The sequence below is a fragment of the Saccopteryx bilineata genome, chromosome 2 (assembly GCF_036850765.1).
Source record: "Saccopteryx bilineata isolate mSacBil1 chromosome 2, mSacBil1_pri_phased_curated, whole genome shotgun sequence".
NCBI classification, from domain to species: Eukaryota; Metazoa; Chordata; class Mammalia; order Chiroptera; family Emballonuridae; genus Saccopteryx; species Saccopteryx bilineata.
In genome coordinates this window covers 216,179,933-216,203,911 of record NC_089491.1, presented here as the reverse complement: position 1 = coordinate 216,203,911, position 23,979 = coordinate 216,179,933, and the positions used below count along the sequence as shown (strand labels likewise).

General features: G+C 37.7%; 1 protein-coding gene across 1 annotated transcript in view; it reads left to right on the top strand.

The window, feature by feature from the left end:
* The window catches only part of ADAMTS5 (ADAM metallopeptidase with thrombospondin type 1 motif 5), a 47,255-nt gene that overhangs the window by 5,748 nt on the left and 17,528 nt on the right, over positions 1 to 23,979 (top strand). Inside the window, exons 3-4 of the mRNA XM_066259118.1 lie at positions 8,879 to 9,011; positions 20,428 to 20,595. Of these exons, the coding sequence (XP_066115215.1) occupies positions 8,879 to 9,011; positions 20,428 to 20,595 (301 nt within the window). The remainder of the gene's footprint in view (positions 1 to 8,878; positions 9,012 to 20,427; positions 20,596 to 23,979) is intronic.

The window sequence follows — 23,979 nt, the reverse complement described above, 5'->3', positions numbered from 1 at the left end:
ATATATTTTCTTAAATATTTGTTTTAGAGAGGAGAGAAAGAAGGGTAGTAGGAGCAGGAAGCATCAACTTCCATATGTGCCTTGATGGGGCAAGCCCAGGGTATTGAACCGGCATTCCAGGTTGACACTTTATCCACTGTGCCACCACAGGTCAGGCAAAAGTACTATCTTTAAAGACAAACTCTTAAATCCATTTTGGAGACCGTGCACTCTTCTTTAGAAACAAAAGCACTACCTGCTTGATAACAACATTGGCAATGTTTAGCATCCCCTTCCTGGTACAACACCAGTGAAAGTTGGTTTCATTCATGGATGGAAAGCATTGAATTGAAATTGAACCAGCTACGAGACTATGCTGTAAAAAAGATTTATTCACTTTCATTAAATATCAGTGTGCCACTTAATAGACAGTTGTCTCTCAGCCAGCACCTCTCTTTATGTTCTGCCTTATAATGCTGGTGGGGACTCCACAGATAGTGTGTCTCTTTTACCATCTGGCTCCTTGTTAGGTTCAGACAATAGAGGGCCCTAGAGGGGGACCAGAAGCTTGGAGGAAGCAAAAGGTATGTGCCTTTTCTTATTTACTTACTGACTGAAGTGACAAAAACAATCTCATAGCTGAGTTTAAATCCCATTTAAAGCCAAAAGTGAAACTTTAGCAAGGATTTATAGCCTATAGCTCAGCCCTAATCAAAAAAAGGTGAAGTAACTCAGAAATGGGAAGAATAGAGCAAATTAAACAGCTCTAGTTGACATTTGAAAAATGATTGATGAATTGAAAGTTGCTGAGAGAGTAAATCTTAAAAGTTCTCATCATAAGAAAAAAAATCTTAACAATGTGTGGTGATGAATGTTAATGGGACTTACTGAGGTGATCATTTTACAATATGTAAATATATGGAACCATTATGTTGTACATGATGAAACTAATATATTATAAGTCAATTATATATCATTTAAAAACAATTGTGAAGAATATTCTGAAAAATCTAAAATCTGTTGGAGACAATATAGCACAATGCACAGAACCTATTTCATGGTTGTCTTTCTTACCTAGAGCATGCCAATAATGCTTTCTGTGGATGAGGTGCTCATTTCAGCCGCAAGATGGAAAATCCTGGTCTCTTCCCCATAGGGCTTCTCACCAGGGGAGAGGAAACAGATACATGTATAAGTTACTCTAATGTGTGGAAAACTCTGATAAATGCTACAACTGAGCTACAATAAATGCTACAACTAAGTCTGCAAAAGGAGAGGGGGAGGAGCAATCAGTTCTGCTCAAGCATCTTTATACAGGCTTCATTGAAAATGTGGAATTGAGCCTGACCAGGTGGTGGCACAGTGGATAGAGCATAGGACTGGGACACAGAGGACCCAGGTTTGAGACCCTGAGGTAGCCAGCTTGAGCGTGGGCTTATCTGGTTTGAGCAAGGTTCACCGGCTTGAGCCTAAGGTCTCTGGCTCGAGCAAGGGGTCACTCGGTCTGCTGTAGCCCCCCCACCCCCGGTCAAGGCACATATGAGAAATCAATCAATGAACAACTAAGGAACCACAATGAAGAACTGATGTTTCTCATCTCTCTCCTTTCCTGTCTGTCTGTCCCTATCTGTCCCTCTCTGACTCTCTCTGTCTCTGCCACAAAAAAAAAAAAAAAAAAAAAAAGTGAAATGTGGAATTGAATTGACCCTTGAAAGATGGCTTACCTTTATTTGGAATCAGCCAGTTTTTAATTAGCATTTTTGCATATTATCCAGAAGCATAAGCAGTTTTACAATTAATCCTTTCAACAATAGGCAACCCTGGTATCATTGCTGCAATTTGACAGGTAAAGACATTTATACAAAGAGAACTAGAGATGATAATTTTCAGAGTTACAGCTGACAGCTGACAGAGAGAGAGGGTAGTCTGTTGTACATCTAGTGCTCTCTAAACTAAAAATATTATAATTACTTTATTCAGACATTCAAAATGTTCTTACTAGGCAGAGAGGGACTCAGAGGTTTAAAAAGTGGCCTCTTTCTTATTCAAGGAAACAAACAAGGAAATGGGTCATTCCAGTACAGCATAATGACTTTTGTGATAGATCTGGTCATTAGATATCACACAAGTACATGGGAAGGTTGCCTAACCAAATCATCTAGTTCAATTTGGAAGAAAGAGTGGGCATCAGCCAGACTCCTAAGGAGGAGACAGGCATTGCAGACACCCTAGACTATCAAATGCAATGGCCCAGAGGCAGCACGGTGATTCTGTTAAATGGAGGATCAAATGTGATAGGACAATGTCAGAGTGCAAGGGGTGATAGATTAATCTAGAGAAGACAAAAAAAAAGTATGAAAGAAATTGTATGCCGCATGTAATAGTTTGCTTGGGTTGCCATAAAAAACAAACAAACAAACAAACAAAAAACCCCCACCATACTGAGTGGCATAAAAAACAGAAACATATTTTCTCACAGTTCTGGAGGTTGGAAGTCCAAGATCAAAGTTCACAGCTTACTCAGTTTCTAGTGAGAGTTCTCTTCCTATCTTGTGGACTCTGAGGCCTTTCCTCCAAAGGTTCAGTGATGAAGGTGGTGATGGCTAAACACAGAGAGAGAGAGAGAATGAGAAAGAGTATCTCTTCTTTAAGACACTAATGTTTTTTTGAATCAGGGCCCCAACCTGATTATCTTATTTATCCTCAATTCTTAATTACCTTCTTATGGGTGTTATTACTTAATTGGGTCACATTGGGGATTTATTGCTTCAGCATAACAATTTGGAGGGGAACTCAAGTCAGTTCATACAACTGTGCTAAAGAGTTTAAATTGTAAATTAAATTCAAAGGATTTTTGTGGAAAGAGACAGCACTGATCAGAGATGGGTTCTGGAATAAAAGCCTTCTTGCCTACATAATTGTGTGGATTCGGTAATCTTCAGGAGACATGACAAAGTCTAAATGAAAACAGTGGCATTAGAAACAAAGAAGCAGGGATCAGGTCAAACATTAAAATGAGGTAGATGTGAGTTAATTCATCCTTTCTGGCAGAAGAAATATTGAGGCTATGGTTTGGGACCAAATGTTTATGAAATACACAGGAAATAAGGGACAAGATAATAGATCATGAGGCTGACAGAAAGCTTGGATTGCATTGTGCAAGGTTGAATGGCAGACTAAGGTTGTTGTGTCTCTTCAATGTTGAAGGAGTGGAGGAATCTTATAAGATCTGGGGTCTACCGTATACATATACCACAACATTTTATTCATTCATCTGTTGATGGGCATTGGAGTTGTTTCCATTATTTTGGCTATTGCAAATAGTGCTACAATGAACATAAGGGTGCATATATTCTTCCAAATTAGTGTTTTGGAAAAAATTGGATTGAACACTTTGTAAAGTACATTATTGTCTAACCACTATGATATGTGTATACTTGAAACTAATACAAAATAATATTAAATGTGAACTGTAATTGAAAAGTTAAATAAATTAAAAAAAGATCTGGGGTCTAAGAAGGTAATCTATTGCAGCATATAGGCAGGGAAGTTACAGAAGACAATGGGACCAGCTTTGGGTGATAGATTAGTCATGAAGGAGTAATTGAATGAATAAAACAGAAAGGATAGCTACAGGAGACTTTTAGTAGATGCAGTCAGTGACTTACAGTCACCATCAGGTGGGGCAGTTGTGGGAGAGATGCAAGTTTATGATGTCACCAGCTTTCTTATCCAGAACTTACATATTCTTGTTTTCTGGAACATCTTTCTCAATGTGGTTTATATATTTAGTATGCCTCTAAATTATTGAGTTTTACCAAACACACCATAGAGATAAAGACTATGCTGAATTATTTTTTGCAAAAAAGAAATTTGCTTGACCATTTATGAATGTAAAAGATAAAAGTAATGTCAAGAATAACCTATGTGATGACATAATAGTATCATGGTGAAGTAGGTTCAGGAATTGGAGTCATTAGATATAGGTTTGAATATCAGCTTCATTAGTCTTGTGCTTCCCACTTTGAACATTTATTGCCTCTGAGATTTAATTTCTCTATCAATAAATTGCAGTGTTTTCATTTAATATTAACACATGTATGGCTGGAAAGCCATAGAGATCACCTGGCCTAAATTCCTTGTTAATGATGAAGGAACTTTGTCTCAAAGCATATGTAAGATTCTTTCTAATAGAGTTAGCATTAAAAAGCATTTGCCCATGAAGGAACTTTGTCTCAAAGCATATGTAAGATTCTTTCTAATAAAGTTAGCATTAAAAAGCATTTGCCTTTCCATTTGTTATTTCTAATTAGCTTCCATTTCCATTCTCCAAAATGACTCTTTCAAGCATCTACTCCCTTCAATCTTCAACTTGCTCCATCCCATCTTCCCCTTCTTCTAACTGCACATTTCTCAGAGAAAATGTCCTGTCTTGGAATTCCAGACCCAGACTACCCTTGCAGCTTTCCCTGATTGCCCTGCAGCTAACAAATCTGGAATATTCCAGCCACAACAAACTCCTTGTCATTTCCAAAGCAGACCCTGCCAATTACCGTGCCCTGATGGATTTACCAATCTTTCCTTGTTAGAGTACCTTTCCTCTGAGACTGTCAGACTTCTATTCATCTCTCAAGATCCAATGACCTCCTTCCAGACACCTTTATTGATTCCCCCAAAGAGAGCTTATCAATTCCTCTTTGGTCCTTCCTCTACAATCTGTTCATAACAGCATGTCACTCTGTGCTCCCCTTATAGTATGTCTGTTTTGCTCAATAAATCCTTATGTTTTTTCAGTGTGAGAACCAGCTCTTGTTTTATTTGTGTAGCACAGTGTCTGCACTTAGTACGGTGTCTAGCAGATTCTGGGCACACCACAATTGTCTGAGAAACAAACGCTCTTGGATCTCTTGGCCCCTGATCCAGCTGTGCTGTGCGTGTGTGCAGTATTGCTTAGTTGTACCCAGAAGCATGGATAGAGATTGTATAATATAGATTATTGTAATGGCTGGAATAACAGACCCAATTAGTGGAGTCTCTACTGAGATCCAAATCAATGCCTTTATTATTAGGGTAGCCAGAAAGCCAAATGACACCTCAAAAATTGGATACACTGAGATTGTGGATTGTGGTGAGTAAATGTATGTTTGTGTAATACTATGACTAAAATATGTTCCACACCAGACTAATTCTTATATCACTAATCCCTCTTCATAGGAATTGAGTAGACAGATAGATAGACATCTGAGACTAGTCAAATCCTCTTCTATGCCCTTCCCCTGAGCTTCACACTTGCCCTTACTAGATGGTACTGTCTATAAAAATGGAAGTTGCTGCTATTTAACTCCAGATTCTCCTGTACCAGGCAGTCTTTCTTAATCATGGCTGCGGTTGTTGCACTTGAAATGATGTCTACTTTTATCAGCATGTGTTTCCTTTTAGTTCCTTTCCTTAGCACATTTATGCTGTAGGTGAGACCTATATTCTAGACAAGGCTAGAAATCTTAGAACTCTGTTTGTTATTTGTTCTACTCTGCACAGTCACATCTGCTTGGCTCATTTCCCCACCTAGCACTGACTACCAGGATCCTCCAAGTTTTACTGTCTTCTCAACATCTGCTTCTCTAGGTAGTATACTTTGTTGGCTCCCTGTCCCCAACTCTGGGGTACTATTAGTTCTTCTAAATTCCATGATGAATCACAGATATGGACATATTCATAATGGCCAAACCATTTTAAATGGCCAAACCTGGTGAATGGTCACCATGCCAATGACCTCTCTGTCAAGTCTACATCAATCTTGCTAATCATCTCCACTTTATTTTTGAGTTAGATACAATGTTTCAGTCTTGTCTTTTGGCCAACAGTATACCACAAACCCTCTGGTTAAATCTCTGCCTACTCTTGTAACCCTCACTTTTTATTAAATCTCCCATTGCAGTATTGTTTGTCTACACCACAGTGAGATATTGATCCCTCTTGAAAAGAACCATCTTTAACATAAAAATATAATTTACTTTCAGAGCTGCATTAACCAAGCAGAAAAACTCTTGTCAGCACTTTTAATTCATTTACTTCTTATGTGATGACTGTATGTGGCTCGCATTTATCCAGTATCTCCTGCCCCCAGATCTAGGTAGATAGATGAGAGAGAGAGAGAGAGAGAGAGAGAGAGAGAGAGAGAGATACTATTGCCCCAACAGTATTTTTACTCTCATTGAGAATAATAAAAATTCCTATACATTTCAAATAAAGTTCTCACTTATAAACATCATTATAAATTATCACCAAAAAGCAGACAAGAGTGTGATGTGCTATATTCTTAATACTGTGATACACAAGTTGAGTTTTAATACATTGGAATGGAAATTAGATCACAAAGAAATGTAGGTATTTATTGCTAATCTTGAGAATGTAACCATAACTGGGCTGCCAAGGTTGAAACTATGTGAATTCAATGGAAATACTGCCAATTTACATAATTGTTGTTACAGAAATTTAGAGAGTGTGGCTATCTAGTCAAGGGATTTAATCAGTATGTGTGTGTGTGTTTGTGTGTGTGTGTGTGTATCTTTCAATAATAGCTTCTTCTGTTCATAATTTTGTCACATGAATACATTTCCATGGCAAAGGGCCAAATGCATTTAATGCTATTCAATAATGACAAGGAGGATTGATGGCCTCTAATGAGCCACTGATTACCAGGAAACACAGAGCTGTTAAAAATCCAGTTTAAACTTTGTTAAGAACAGAACCATTTCTACTTGCTCTGTTTCTTCAAGCTTATTAATGAAGAATAAAAAAGAGAAACAATTCTTTGATTTTATTATTCTATTTGAACATAGTGAATCCCAAATTGTAAAGATAAACAAAAATTTGTTTTAAAGAAATAGGTGTGTGCAGAAATAACTTCAAGTGTCTAACAATTCACTTAAACCATAACTTGGGTCTTGGTCTTAAAAACTACTAAAATGATTGGGGGAAAATAGATTAAAAATGTGTTGTACTATATTATTATCTGAAAGGCTGATTATTACACAAAAAGTGTGTTCCAATTTCAATTTTAAAAACTACTAATTTGTTCTCAACAGCTGTAATTTGAGATCCCACGGGATGACATATAAGGATGGATACACAGGAAACTTTGGTAGGCTATTGTTGGTTTGGTGACTTGATTCACCAAGGCCACTTGGCCGAGATTTCCACTTTCTGAAATTATATTAAGACAGTAGTGACAGTGTAATTCATCACAGCTAGGATCTCATTATACTTGGGAAACAATAACAACTTGAAAATGTACTAGGAATCTCACTGGATGCACTTTCACATATTTTTCACCTTGGTTGTATTTTTATGCATCAAAGCTGAGAAGAGTTAGAAGAGTATGTTGACAATAAGTAGGTAGCCTTAGTTATGTAGTAGTAACCCTTTGTGCTGGCTCTCTGAAATCTGTTGAGGTCTTACTAGCACACACCGTGTGAAAGGTGTGTGAGGTCTACATTGCGTCTGACTGTACATCACAATTCACCTCGGTTAAGCAAATGTCTGTTCCTGTCATAAGCCAGACTTTGTGGTAGAGGGGGTTACAAAGCTGGTAGTTGTAATAAAAACAGCACATGTTATTTCAACTAGTAAATCATCAGTTATCATAGTAATTAATAATGTTTAAACATTTTCATGCTATAGTTATTTACCAATGGCCTAGTAAGATACTAACCTACTTGTTGGGTTTAAATATACACACTGTCAGTTCATTTTTATTAAAAACAGCATAAGAACTTATAATGTCTATGAGTACTCAAATAGCATTTAAGAGTTTATCATGATATATTTATCATGTCAAAAATTTTGGCTTAGCCTGACCTGTGGTGGCGCAGTGGATAAAGCATCGACCTGGAAATGCTGAGGTCGCCGGTTCGAAACCCTGGGCTTGCCTGGTCAAGGCACATATGGGAGTTGATGCTTCCAGCTCCTCCCCCGTTCTCTCTCTCTGTCTCTCTCTCCTGTCTCTCTCTCCCTCTCTCTCTCTCCTCTCTAAAAATGAATAAATAAATAAAAATTAAAAAAATAAAAAATAAAAAAATAAACAGCAATTGTTTAAAAAAAAAATTTTTGGCTTATATTTTCTCATTTTTAAATTCTTTTTTGTGTCTTTTCATCAAATCTATACCTTTTAATCATTAGTGGGGTATGATCGTGTTCCCCTTCAAGAATCTCTTAAAATACATCTTCCCATCAGAAAAATGGATACACTGACCTATATAAACACAATATATAACACATATTTTCTGAGGATTGACCAGGTTGAGAAATACTACATTAAATGCTATGAATAAGAGTGCTGAAGACACAGCCTGTGAATTTACAACTCAATTTGGAAACTCCTTGATCTTTCAAGGAATTATGTTTTGGATTAAAATTTAGTTTCCTATCTAAATGACTGATAAATTTATATTCTGCCACAAATATGTGGTTGCAGTATGCCCTTGTGATGAGAAATATATTATTAAGCTAGCTCTCTGATAGAGTGAACATGAATTTATGTCAGAATAGTAGGCTTTCCCAGGTATGACCGTATGGGAAAGTGAATCATGACATATGTGCCTGCATACATAGGACACAGCTTTGTTGGGGCTCTGGCTGCCATTATAATGGACAAGCCACAAACCTCTGACATCTTTTAAAATGTAATTGAGTCCCCTCATCCTTCAGCACTTCTAGGACCCAGAGAAGCTGAGAAGAGTCGATGCCATTAGTTTGCCTTTGGAACATTGCCAGAGCTGAACAGGTGATACCATAAACATACTCCAGTGTTGCCTTTTTCAGTGAGCAAGTGGTTCTCCAAGGTGGCTCCTTCTGGATGTAAATTGATTTTAATGATTTTTTTCTTTCTCCTGGAAAGGATTTATGTGGGCATCATTCATGTGACACCCTGGGAATGGCAGACGTTGGGACCATATGTTCTCCGGAGCGCAGCTGTGCTGTGATTGAAGATGATGGCCTCCATGCAGCTTTCACTGTGGCTCATGAAATTGGTATGCAGTGCCTTTTCTCTTCCCTCGCCAAATCAAACACTTGTAACAGCTGCAACAGGAATCGAAATACTTGGCAATTAATTCCAGATTTCTCCTGGTTTAGATGTACCCTTGGGGATTACATTTGTTTACATTTGCCCTTCTAGGGTTAACTAAGGGAGAGGGAAGGCAAAGTCAGGCATACAGTAGGCGTTTCCTGTCTGACAGTGTCATTTAAAAGCATGAGAGAAATTTGCTACTGCTACTGTCTTTTAAGCATCCTTAAATGTCTCGTAGAGGACATTTGTCACAGTTGACTGGGGAATGCAGAGGTATTCCTCTTAGAAGCTACTCAGAACTCTATTGACTCATCCAGGGCTAAACGGTCTGCTCACTAATTTATCATGTTTTCTTCCATTGAGAGTGACAGTACTCAGGTCCAATCAAAAGTAATCAATAGTTTATGGTAAACATGCCTGTTTCATTTTTAATAGTAAAGCAAATGAAACCAAGCCCAATAGTCAATAGGCTTGTTTTAAAATGTCACTTACCTGATTTGTTGTCATAATAAACATATCTAAATTCTAAAACTAGAAGTTTAGGACTGAGTTAATTATTAAAAAGTATCTCAACAATTAGGAATATGTGTTTCCTAATCATTGACCTAGGCTACTGGGTATATGAGAAGTTATATAGTTTAGTACTTAGGATTAGATGTTAAAATTAAACATGTCTGGGCTCAAATACTAATAAAGTATTTTCTACCTGTGTCATGTTAGTCTTATTAATTAAATTTTCTAAGCTTTAGTTTTTATATCTGAAATGTAGGAAAAATAGGGCCCATTTCATGAACCAAATTGGATAAATTATAGATATCATGGTTATTGATATCTACATAGACATGTTTTTCTTTTTAGTTAAAGAATTCATTTTTAATGTATATATCAATTTATAGCATCATGCTGTCAAAGAGCAAAGTATGCTTTGGTAAGTATTGTAATTTTTTGCTGTTTATTAAACAGATTCAATTTTTTAAACTAAAACCATAGTTTTAAAATAGAAATTAAAACTTTTTTCACATTCTTAGTAAGCAAAGACTATTCCACAAAGTGTCTATTTCTAGCTGCTATGTACTCTTTGAGGAGTTAAAATAACTTCAAATCAAGGTGTCTTTGTATAAGTCAGTGTATTGTCCTAGAAAAATAGAGATCAGTAGTTAAATTTCATCTCTTCTGTATTAATCATCACTTTCATTTTCTTAACTGGCACTCTTCTTATCTTTTAAGCAAAAAAAGAAAGTATTTGTTACATACATAACCATTCAGAAACACCACTGATAATAATTCAGTGTCACACCTCATTAACTAAGTGTCTTTAGCTTAAGGAGCCAAAGATCTGAGATGAAGTCCGAGTTCTGTCTCCGTGTTCTGTGTTTTGTGTCAGATCGGTGAATTGGACACACTGAGAATCCTTTCTTCCCTATGTGATTGGTTGATAAAGGGGCTACAAAAGCTGAAAGGATTTTTAAGACCCATATGCCATTAGGGCCTCAGGGATGGGATTATGTCTTCACCTGTCTTTCACTCATGCCTATTAAAGTAACTGATTAAAACTACAGCCTAATACATACAGATCCTTACTCAATATTTATTACACTTCAGTGTATGTTCATGATTGAGTAAGTGGAAGAAACATGAGAGCTGCCCAAGAATTGGCAACCTTCCCATTTCGCATCAGAACCTAAGAGAGATTAGTCCAAATACTCAAGAAGATTGTAATTAAACAGAGGAGATTTTAAAAGTACAACAGTAATTAATCACCACTATTCAGAGGGGAAAGAAGTCCCATAAGAAAGATTCTAAATTCCTGGGAAGGCAGAGGAGACTGGTTCTTTCCAGGCTGGGTAGAGGGGAAGTGAGGAACAAGAACCAGGGTTGAACTGTGGCATCACCAATCTATACCATTATGAGCCAAATCCTGATCTTCCAAAGAAGAGACTACAAATTCCTTGAAGGAAGGGCTGTTTTTTCATATTATCCTGTGATGATCCCTTTTCACACATTGATAGCGTCTGGGAGACTTGCCTGTAAGACAGGGGTCCCCAAACTTTTTACACAGGGGGCCAGTTCACTGTCCCTCAGACCATTGGAGGGCCGGACTATAAAAAAAAAACTATGAACAAATCCCTATGCACACTGCACATATCTTATTTTAAAATAAAAAAACAAAACGGGAACAAATATAACATTTAAAATAAAGAACAAGTAAATTTAAATCAACAAACTGACCAGTATTTCAATGGGAACTATGCTCCTCTCACTGACCACCAATGAAAGAGGTGCCCCTTCCAGAAGTGTGGCGGGGGCCGGATAAATGGCCTCAGGGGGCCGCATGTGGCCCCCGGGGCCGTAGTTTGGGGACCCCTGCTGTAAGAGAACCTGATGGCAGTAAATGCATCTTCCCTGGGGCTGCGTTGGCTCTTAAGCAAACTGGGCTGGAATGAAAAGCCTTCCTGCATCACCTTTCCTGGCCCTCCTGAATTCCTAAACTGAGGATCTTGGGTCATGCGGGCAGATGTAGCAGTCTGAGAGGCAAGAAGCTGGATACTGATGAGAACAAATGTTTTATGGGGTTTTTTTGTTGTTGTTGTTGTTGTTTTAATTTTGTTAGCAAGAGAGAGACAGGAATAGATATACAAGAAAGCAGAGAGATGAGAAGCATCAACTTATAGTTGTGGCACCTTAGTTGTTTACTGATTGCTTTTTCATATGTGCCTTGACCAGGGGGCTCCAGCCGAGCCAGTGACCCCTTGCTCAAGTCAGGGACCTCTGTGCTCAAGCCAACTACTATGGGATCATGTCTATGACCCCATGCTTAAGCCAGTGACCCGATGCTCAAGCTGGTGAGCCTGCACTCAAGCCGGCGACCTTGGGGTTTTGAACCTGGGTCCTCAGCGTCCCAGGTCAACTCTCTATCCATGAAACCACCACTGGTCAAGCACTGATGAGAACAAGTATTTTATTAAAACTAAGTATGTGTAATACAGATTTTTTTTAATAGTATAAGAATATTGGATATAGTTTTACAAAACAACAATGTAGGAGGTGTTGGCTTCTATTTGAAAAATCAAACCTGATCTTTAACATATAAGTATAACCTTGAGTCTACTTTAATTTCTCAGTTGAATCACCTCTGTTTTTACTTCTTTAGAATTGTCTATAATTCATTCTCCCATCAAATTCCGCCTACTTAATTTCCCTCTTGGCAATTCAGATTGCCCAATCTGAGACATTTAAGTTCTGCACATAGAGAAATATGAATTTAATTCCCCTTTCATAAAGGGATCTGGTGTACCTTCATTTTCTAATTGCTTTATTATTCTTTAATTTCACTTTTTGCCTAAAAATTGTGAGCACGTGCTATAAAGTATGAGCCTTCCAAAATTTAGAGATGATAACCTTACAAAGTATTTCCTAATCATCTGTATGTGATTACGGTATTGCTTCTGCAGCCAATGTGCTTTTGGATAATGCTACCTCTGGATCTGTTTCCAGCACTATATTTTTAGGCTGTTGAATGAAGTCATGCAACAGGCTGCTCACGCTCTGGATTCTAATACTACTCCCTCTTTCTTGTGTAATTTCCTCCCTTCCCTTTCACTAGCCATATACTGCTTTACAGATTTGGAGGTTGAAGATACAGGCTACAAATGGTGATGAAACTGACCTTGTGAAATCTTAGTTTTGCTAAAGTGTTTTGAACTTGCTGGAGCCCAGCCCACAGATATAAATACATGACTATGTTCAAAACATAAGCGATGGAGAAAATTTCCAGACTGTCCTTCTTTTCCATCATTTTTCTTTTTTGTTAACTTAAAAGTTTTCTTAAAGTGCCCCCTCTGCATCTTCTTTTTATACATAATGGTTTAAAATGCAAAGTCATTGTACGTGCATGAGAACTTTCTTTGTTCTTTCACCGCCTGCATCTTAGACATCTTTGTGTTGAGAATTAACATTAAGATAAAGAGAGTCAAACCTGAAGTTCACTCTGATCTATTTCTATCCATGGTGTCAAAGTCAGCATGAAGGCAGTTAAAGGACTAGTTCAGACAGTGATTCTTCTCTGGCCCCACATTACCTGCAACACTTCTCTTTTTCTGTTAATTATTTCTAAGAATGAGCTAGATTTTGGAGGTGCAGACTCAACTGATGCCAATACAGGCTTCTAGAAAATAGATTTTGATGACCTTCAACTCTTCATAAGCAGCAATTCTTTGCCTTCCTCCACCCTGTTTTATGTGTATGTAAACATTGACTAAAACGTTAGGACATGACGGAAGACAATTGGATTTTGGGTGATGAGAATGCAGCATAATCAAATGTCAAAATAACCTAGAGATGTTTTCTCTGAATATATGTACCCTAATTTATCAACGTCACCCCATTAAAATTAATTTTTAAAAAATCGTTGGGACATTTATGAAAGTTGCTTTAGATTATCAAGAAAAGGGTCCCGGCCCTGGCCGGTTGGCTCAGCGGTAGAGCGTCGGCCTAGCGTGCGGAGGACCCGGGTTCGATTCCCGGCCAGGGCACATAGGAGAAGCGCCCATTTGCTTCTCCACCCCTCCGCTGCGCCTTCCTCTCTGTCTCTCTCTTCCCCTCCTGCAGCCAAGGCTCCATTGGAGCAAAAGATGGCCCGGGCGCTGGGGATGGCTCTGTGGCCTCTGCCCCAGGCGCTAGCGTGGCTCTGGTCGCAATATGGCGACACCCAGGAGGGTCGCAACATGGCGATGCCCAGGATGGGCAGAGCATCGCCCCCTGGTGGGCAGAGCGTCGCCCCCTGGTGGGCATGCCGGGTGGATCCCGGTTGGGCGCATGCGGGAGTCTGTCTGACTGTCTCTCCCTGTTTCCAGCTTCAGAGAGATGAAAAAAAAAAAAAAAAAAAAAAAAAAAAGAAAAGGGTCCCCATCCCTGTTCCTTGAGTGGAGGTAGGAATGTGGTTACAGTCATTTTATAATCCAAATGTGAACTATAGAAAGTTTCAAGTGAATGTAAGTTTATATTTTGAGTTATATCTTTAACTTGTCAAACTTTTATTATTGGCTTGTAATAATAAAGATTTCACCTGCTGCCCACATGGTTATTCAAAATAGTAATTTTACTGATGTTGGGCCAGCTTCTAATACAGAGGGGGGAACAATCTGATTTTATTTAGATTAATGAAATCCACGATTTGCAAACTTGTCCAAGCCTTGCTTTATGGTAGTTCATTATTAAATGTGCTAAGTGAATTTCTTCACCATGAAAGTTTCCAAAATGCCTCCTAAGCTAAAGCAGACAACTGAAAGGGCTGAAGCCAGATACTCAGCAGAAGACTTAGGAAGTGGGAGAGACACAACAGCATGGCTGCCTGTGTTTTGCTGTGGCTGGAGGGAGTTCTCGGTTGTGCTGATCTGCCTGTGACTGCGCTCCCATAGATGATTAGATTAAACAACGCTGTGTTTTGAAAAGCTGCAGAGGCTCTGGAAACACCATAGACCAAAGCCAAGTGCACAGAATCAGATGTCAGGACTGGCTGTGAGATGTGAAATGAAAATGAAAGGGAACGAGGATTAACTTGGGATTTACCCTAAACCCAAGCTTTAGTCAACATGAACTGAGCATTTTTTCTCTTCAGTTTGGAGCAGTGCCACACTGCGTCTTTCTTGGCTCTGAGATAAAAGGTGGGAATACCCACCTTTGCTGTATGTCTAGCAGCATTGAGAGATTTAGTATTCAGTGTCAGTTGTTTTTGTTTTTTTTTAATCAAATCCCAATTTGTATTTCTTTAGGAGAGGCCTATGGGTGATCTACTACATGTGGAAACCCAACCAGTTGAAGGTGGCCTGAAAAGTAAATCATCACACACTTAATGCACAGTTTTTTTCTTCTTATCATTAGAAATGCCTCCTCTCATAAACCAAAAAAGTCTAGTGATGTCAAAATTTATTAAAACTACTGAAGACTAGAATATGCATAAGTAAAAGCATAAGGAAATCCAAGACATCAGTGAGAACAACAAAGTAGCTAACAATCACTGGGCATTGGGTATTTGTCAAGCCTATATTCTAAGCACATTGCATCTGTTATATACTTGAATCCTCACAAAATGCCATGAGGTAAGTACTTTTAATGGGTCACCCAAGAGAAGAGGAAACTGACACACAGAGAAAGTTCTAATCATGTCTAAGGTCAACAATTAGTATACTGCTAAAATGCAAACCACCTCATCTGGCCTCAGCCCGAGATTTTGATACTATTCTCTAATGCAGTGCTCCCCAAACCCCAGGCGGCTGACCGATACCGGTCCGTGGGCCATTTGGTACTTGTCCGCAGAGAAAGAATAAATAACTTACATTATTTCCGTTTTATTTATATTTAAGTCTGAACGATGTTTTATTTTTAAAAAATGACCAGAGTCCCTCTGTTACATCCGTCTAAGACTCACTCTTGATGCTTGTCTCGGTCACGTGATACATTTTTCCGTCCCACCCTAAAGGCCGGTCCCTGAAAATATTTTCTGACATTAAACTGGTCCGTGGCCCAAAAAAGGTTGGGGACCACTGCCCTAATGGTTTGTTGGTATTCATTTTGAAGATCATCTTGAATTGGATTTAAAAGGATATTAACATGGCTAATTATAAGGTGAAAAAAATTAAGTTTTCTTCGTTCCAATTGATGCAACATTTACCAGTTATGTTTATTGTTTTAAAATGGAAGTTTAAGAGTTTCATTATTTTTTTCATAAGAATTTGCATTTGAATAGACCCACACAATTCTGTTAGTAGAGCTTCTCTTCTCTTCCTCAAGGATTCTGGATTCTGATCCCATCTGAGCTATTGACTCACTTTTCAACCCCGGGCAAGACCTTCTTGCACCTCAATAATCCCAACTGGAAAATTGGGTAAAATAAAAACATGATTTCATTAAGAAACAGATGCTTGGGCTGAGCAGTGTTTTCTTAAGTAAACACATTACAGAGCTTCTTGTGACATATTTTTTCAGGATGTGATGCTTGCTGTATCCCCTTCTCCACTGGTTAGTCTGGGGGCAGGAGACAAGACCTTGAAATTCTGTTTAATTGGCAGATCAAAGTTTAGAAAAATAACCAATTTCCTTTCCAAGGTTAATGTTACAAGCCAGCCCTGGTTGTACAGTAATATCTGAGTTAAATAAGCTGGACTAACATTTTCCTTTAAAGCAGTGTTTTCACCCAGGTGAACATTATCTTACCAGATTCACTTGTGAATTTAGGAAGGCAAGATGTTTTTTAAAATTTTTGTATTTTGAATATTAAAGATGAAATTTATTTAATAAAATGACACCCATTTGGAAATTTAAACCCACAATTATCATACTAGAAAAATTATCAGATGACTATTTGCTAACTGAACTGACACTATAACGGAGGACTCTTGCCTTACAGTCTTTGCTCTGACATACTTTGTCATGGAATTCATTCCCTTAGCCTAATTGAATAAAACTTCTTTCTGATATTACTTTGAGTGATGGGCACTTATTAACATGACTTTTGTATTTATAATGTGCTTTAGTATCAGTTAAGACTAGATCAGTGTTTTCTACAAAAGCACTTACAATTTACACCTTGATTTTAAATAGGTACAGTTCTGATGCTTGCATCACTTTCAAAAATACTGGATTAGACAGTTACGTTATTCTCTACATTTTATTCTGACTTCTTTAATACCATTTTTTATTTGTATATAAAAATGAATGCCATTAACAAGTGTACACTACACAAGTGTATTTGGTCCTTAATTGCCTCAGGATTTTAGGTGAGAAATTTCTAGTTACATCAATTGAGAAGTAAAGATTCACTAAGGAAAATGGTAATGGAAACAAGATTGCTTAACTTAGTTAAAGCAAGCTATTCTTCAGTCTTTTGCATATCCACTAATTAGAAGTGGCTGCAAATACAAATACAAATACTAATTTTTCCTTAAACCAGGACTTTGGAACCTCTAGTTGAAACCCTGACGATGAATTGTCATCCTAAATCTCTATCTACTTTTTGTCTCTCACTAGGAATTTTATGTTCCTGTTTTACTGAGGGAGCTTAGTTAAGCTTTCTCTAATCTCTTCTTTTGCCCTCCAAAATTGCTGGAAGAACTCTTCACCTTTCTTTTCCTATTCTTTGACTTGAGAATGATATATCTCTCTGTTTTTGAAGGGTAGCAATGGCTTTTCTGTGTGTCTGAAATCTATCTCCTTCCACTTCCAAGAAGTCACCCCTCAAATAATGTTTTATTTTGTTCTAGAAAGTCACCATAAAATATATTTTTGATGAAAACAATGAGTCACTTTAGGGTTTGTAAACACTTTCTCCAGCATTTCTCTACATTCTTCACTTGCTGTTTTATTTTCTGGGACACATGTGTCAATCCCAGCCACGCTAAGCCTGTTGGAGGCAGCTCATTGGGAAAATGCTTAATCTCCCACCCACATTTTCAATATTTCTGTGAGTGATTTATGAGTGACTTCTCACTGGAAAAAGTGATGTCCCAGGTGGTCTATGACATCATGATAAATTTTAATTCCCTTTCACAACATATACTCAGAATGTAATGTCAGCTGGAATGTTACATTTTAGATTTCCTAGGTTCTGGATTTTTCTGTTAATCAGCTTTTAGTTTTCTAGTTTGTTGTCTTTACTCACAGTGTCCTTTAAAACAGTTAATGCTTTTATGTGTACCTTACCACTTTAGATCTCAATGATATTGGCAAATTTCATACTTGACTGTTAGATGTCTTAGCATAATGATTGGGGGGGAATCACATTGGCAAATGACCACTTCCTTCGCTGCTCACAGCCTTTAGTATGTGTGTCACGTCTTTCTTGAAGAGCATCCAAACATTTCCCATCGATCTTCTATTTTAATTCCTGTCTCGCTCCTACAGGGAAGTCACATGGGTCTCTCGCTGTGGAATTGGCAGTCAGTTTCTTTGGGTGCTTAAATGCTCTTCAGCTTGCCCATGACTCCCATTGCCCTTGAGAGAGCATGCCTGTCCCACCCAGCTGACACATTTTTTTCATGAGGACAGAACATTGATCTTCCCTTCAGAAGAATCTGTCTTTGTCAGTGGGTGCTCAAGCAGTCCGCTTCTGATTCTTGGAGATCTCACCAAATCAGCTCTTGCTGAAGTGGAACTAAGATTTGTTCATTCTCAGAATGCCAATCTTCTTTGCTGGGCACCTAAGAATTTCTTATATGTATCTTCAGCAGAAATGAAGTTGCACTGATAAATTAGTAAATTTAGAGAGCATAAATTCACAAAATTATGCCATAGAACATGCCAAAATATTCATAAAATTACACCAAAATATTTTTAAGTAAACTCCCTGGCTTGTATCATCCAAATCTTGACAATTATATGTCTTACCATTTTATGAAAGAAAAAAATTGAGATTCTTTCTCACGCCTTCCAAATGAATTTGGTGTCTGCCACATGGCTTGTATTTTAAGTCAGAAATCTAAAACCTACACTTCAAATGAAGTGATAGTCATTTGGAAAGTGACCATTTATTTATATAGATTTGAAGAATAAAGGTCTATTAGTGTTGAATAAATATAACTTATAAAATAAAATGCAAAAACTACCTGTTTATTTTTTTAAATATAAAACCTGGATTCAAATAAATATTATGTTACAGAGGTCGCCATAGGCCACTTTCTCTCTTCTGTGCCAGGGGACAAAATTCCCACACAAATCCCAGAGTCAGTTGATAAAAATACTAGTTTGGAAAAGTTCAAGAAGCACAGAGTGTATTCTCAACCCATGTTTGATATACTAACTTTAAGCCATTTTTAATAGAACATGAATGAAAGGTTCTGTTTTTCTGTGAGTCGTGGGTTCTCTGAAAAATTCAACATACCATCCCAAAACTGGACGAGCCCCTCTAATCTTGGGCATGTCATTTGGGGTGTACTTTGCAAGCTGTTATGCACTTTCATGCTACTTACCAAGTAAGACATGACAGCTGGTGTGGGGTTTTCCCAAGGAAAACTTGCTAGCTTAGTAAATACTATTGAAATAACTAACTGACTAAATAGCATAAAAATGTTAAACCTCGAAGGTCACTAAGCCCTCACCCCTTAATTTCAGCCACCACAACAGTCAGCTGCTTGGTGGACAACTTCATTATGAGGTGTTGGTGATTTAATAAGTTGGCCAAAAGTAGTTGGAATGCAATGTGAAAGATTTCATCTCTGTTGGGCTTTATTGGTGCACACTGGACGTTTTTAGTGGAATGACCCAAGTTCTTGCTTATATAATTTGCTTATTCTCGTGTAGTGATTTGTGTATGGTTCTATAAACTTATGTAAACTTGCTACCAGGAATATCTGTTTTCTACTTTTCAGAATTGTTACATTGTTGCCTCAGATTTATTTTTAACAGCATTTTAGACTAATTGTACAATGTCCTTTTATTCTTAGACTATGTAAAAATTAATCTTATGTAATAAAAACCAGTTTAATTGGATTATAAGAACATAATTATGAACTCTGTGATATATCTTGAAGAAAGGAGATGAAAGTGGCTGAGATTCTGGAAAATGCCATTGAGAGGCATAAGCACAGACACCATCTAGCTGAGTGGTTGTAAATAATCACTTACTTACCCAATATTTTTTTGTCTTCAAGCTCTAACACTCCATGATAGGCATCTTGGTATTTCGGGCATTTCTTAAATGGAAATGAAAGTATGCCATTTATTTGTGGAACAGTAAGCATTCACAACTCATTAAATAACAAAGACATAAGAAAGGGTGAAACAAGCTTCAATTTGCAGGCAATCGGAAAGTTATTAATTTCACTTCTCTCCCCTACTCCCCACCAGTCATCTCTTGTATGGCTAACCTATTTACTTGGCTAAAAAATAGACATCATCTACTAAGTTTTACAACTTGCAGAACATTGAGTTAAATATAGAAGATTCAACAGGCAACGGGGGTAAATGTTCTCTGATCTTATAGGGATGACAGTTGACCAGAGGAGGAGGATAATTAAACAAATAATCACAATAGTATGTAGTGAGGAATATGACATAATCCCACAGTTGCTTTGTAAATTCTTGCTTCTAAATAAGGCCTCATTTCTCCATATCATTGAACATGTGGGATCCAGATGGATTATAAGAATATCTACTCTTCAGTGTGATTTTTCAGTTTTCCTCTAAATGTCCACCAAAAGTGACTGTTTCTAACTACATGCAGCCTTAGTTTCCCTGGAGATTCAGTCTCTGCATGAGAAGGCAGGTAAAATGAACTCAAGTACAGTTGGGGGGGGGGGGGGGGATTCAAGTGTTAGTATAATTATCACAGAAAAGTAAAAATGCAAAATCGCTCTGATTTGCACTTCCTGTATTCTCTCCCTTAGGACATCTGCTTGGCCTCTCCCACGACGATTCCAAATTTTGTGAGGAAAACTTTGGTTCCACAGAGGATAAACGCTTAATGTCTTCCATTCTAACCAGCATTGATGCATCCAAGCCGTGGTCCAAATGTGCCTCAGCCACCATCACAGAATTCCTTGATGATGGCCATGGTATGTATTGTCAAAGACACAACAGAGGCTCAAAAACAAAACTTGGGATCATTACAACTTTTACTTTATTATATCCTCATATCATTCACCTTGCCCTCTGAGACAATGGTTGTTGAGAGTGTCTAAAAAACAAAACAAAACAAAAACAGGAGCAAGAGAACTGTCTGTTCGTGTATAATGCCAACATCCTTGGTGGCACTATAGCAATGATATTTTTGCTTTTGAATTGAAAAGTTCAAAAGCAGAGCCATATGGGAGACCACACAGAAGGCCTGACTAGTGCCCTGAGAGCCTGGCTTTTATTCCTTCTTCCACTACCAGCTTCCTGTAAGAATGTTGGCAGACATCTTGTATCCCTGCTATTAATATGACTCACAGAATTATTTGTTACATGCCGATTATAGGGGTGTCTTTCAGATGTAGGTGACAATTCCGTCAGATTCTCTTTTTGTCAGCAGAAAGCCAGGAAAGGAAGCTCTTTAGATTTACAGTCACTAGAAGAATTGGGTTTCATCCTGACAGCAGAGGGAACTAAAGAACAGAAATAGAAAATCAATCTTAATGGTGGGAAAACACTGTAAGAACTTCAAAAGAAAATCTCTTTGGCTTTCTCATTTAGATCCAGTTCAAGAACACAGCATACTTTATTAAATTTGGTAAATCTAAGATTGCTGAACTATATTAAAATACTAAGGAAGTCATAGTTTTAAGGTATATTAAATTCTGACCCGTTTGCATCTTTGAAACAAATAGCTACAGATTCCCTACCATTCATTATTACTTTAAAATACTAGAAACAAAAGAGAATAGACTCATTAGAATTGAAAGAGAACTTGAGATTACTTAGTTCAAGTTTCTTGTATTACAGAAATGGGCATATTCTCATTTCTTGTTTTTTTTTCCTCTTAATAGTTGTCTCTTTGTAAAGTGGTGGTTGAATTAAATGACAGATATTCTTGAGCATAAATAATTGTCAAATTTAACTCGTGATGTAGGACTCAAAGTTGAGTAAAGAGAATCTGTGAAAACTATTTTTTTCTTAGTACCACAAAGCTTATGGCATATTTTTGTAATTTCTTAGTGAACTCACCATCTTCAGCTTTGGTTCCATAATGTCAAAACAAATATTCAATTTATTTCAGACACAATGAAATTCTGTTACATCATTCTTTGGTCTCTTTTGTGTGTGTGTGTGTGTGTGTGTGTGTGTGTGTGTGGCAGAGCAGAGAGAGTCAGAGAGAGGGACAGTTAGGGACAGACAGACAGGAAGGGAGAGAGATGAGAAATATCAATTCTTTGTTGCAGCATCTTAGTTGTTCATTGATGGCTTTCTCATATGTGCCTTGAACAGGGGGCTACAGCAGTCCAAGTGACTCCTTGCTCGAGCCAGCGACCTTGGACTCAAGCTGGTGAGCTTTGCTCAAACCAGATGAGCCCGCGCTCAAGCTGGCGACCTCGGGGTCTCAAACCTGGGTCCTCCACATCCCAGTTCGACACTCTATCCACTGCACCACCACCTGGTCAGGCATTCTTTGGTATCTTGTAGACAAAATCTGTTCATTAACTCTTTTTTTTTTTTCTGTGAGTAGTAATGTTTTATCCACTTGGGATTTTTAAAATTTCCTATTCCTTAATATAATCTATGCCCAGTTTGGTTTAGAATTTTCCTCAAGACAAAAATGCATGTCCTTTGTTTATTGAAAGGGCATTTCAATATTTCAAAGATTTAGAAACAATGCTAAGAATCAACGAACTAGGCTTTTATTTTAGACTATAATAAAGTGGTCATTTTCTTTTTTTTTTTTCTTTTTTTTTTTTCTGAAGCTGGAAACCGGGAGGCAGTCAGACTCCCGCATGCGCTCCACCGGGATCCACCCTGCACGCCCACCAGGGGGCGATGCTCTGCCGATCCGGGGCGTTGCTCTGCCGGGACCAGAGCCACTCTAGCGCCTGGGGCAGAGCCAAGGAGCCATCCCCAGTGCCCGGGCCATCTTTTGCTCCAATGGAGCCTCGGCTGCGGGAGGGGAAGAGAGAGACAGAGAGGAAGGAGAGGGGGAGGGGCGGAGAAGCAGATGGGCACTTCTCCTGAGTGCCTTGGAAGTGGTCATTTTCTGTTCAGCTTAGTTTACAATGTTGGTTAAATGTTGCTAAAGTCCCCAAATGAATGTTTACCTAATTATCTGCCTGTCTGCATTGATCAAGTTAATATACAATAAAGTCCCTCTTGGGTAGAATCTTATTCTCCACTCTTAATATTTCTTTTATTGTTTTTTTTTTTTGCAGGCCTTCTGAAAATGAAATCATATTAATATTTTATTTCAGCATCACACGTTACACATTCCAAAAGGTTGAGCTAAACTTTGAATCATTAAATGAGCCGATTTAGTTGCTAAGGCAGCAAATACTTATGGCTAAAATAGGACCAATTTTTTTTTCCTGTGCAAGTATTAGGTCAGTTGATTACAATGCTGTGCAGAATTTTGTTTCCTATTGCCATAATTTTGGAATGATTCATTTATTTCATGTTTGTGGAATCCATGATCTTACTTTCTGTGCAGTAAATATGCTTTTAGTATTGTCTTCATTTTTTAACATTCTTTATCTGAGTTTATGCTCAGATTTGCTAAATTCTTGCAACAAATTTATATATTTTATATATCTCTCTATGTCTATTCCAAAGGATCTCATGATATATAATGACCAAGAAAATACTTTTAGTAGAAATAGATCTAATTCACTTGTAATGATAAAACCTTATCTGAATTTTATACATACATATATATAATATTATATATGTGTGTGTGTGTGTGTGTGTGTGTGTGTGTGCGCGCGCGCATGCGCGCATTGTAAATTCAAATACCTAAATTCTTTGGACAACAAATTTTTAGTTGTTATTAATTCATTAACTTAATCAAACCTAGACTCTCACTTTTGAGTATATTGTTTAGACACTCTTGTATCTCATTTAAAAAAAATAAGTCTATCAGTAGTCTGTAATGAATGAAGTAATTTTGGAATAAGGAAAACCAAAGACCCTATGATACAATGGCAAAGCTCATCTATGCTTGTTACAAAATAGCATGCACAGCAGTGCTCTCTGTAATACTATCATTTAAATGTGAATTCAAATAATACAATAAATTTCATATTACAAGCAGAAAGACTGACTTAAGTGAAAGGTAGCAGTAGGAACTAGTAAATGCAATTTCCAGATGGTTGTGGTTCTGCAATTTCCACTGCAAAGCTCAGGAGAAAACCAAGAAGAAAGTCAAAGCCTGAGTCAATGGAACAACAAACAAACACATCACTGTTAGAAGGCTAAACTGATATCCCTGAACCATATCATCCAACCCTTTCACATTACTTGTAGGAAGCTACTCAGGC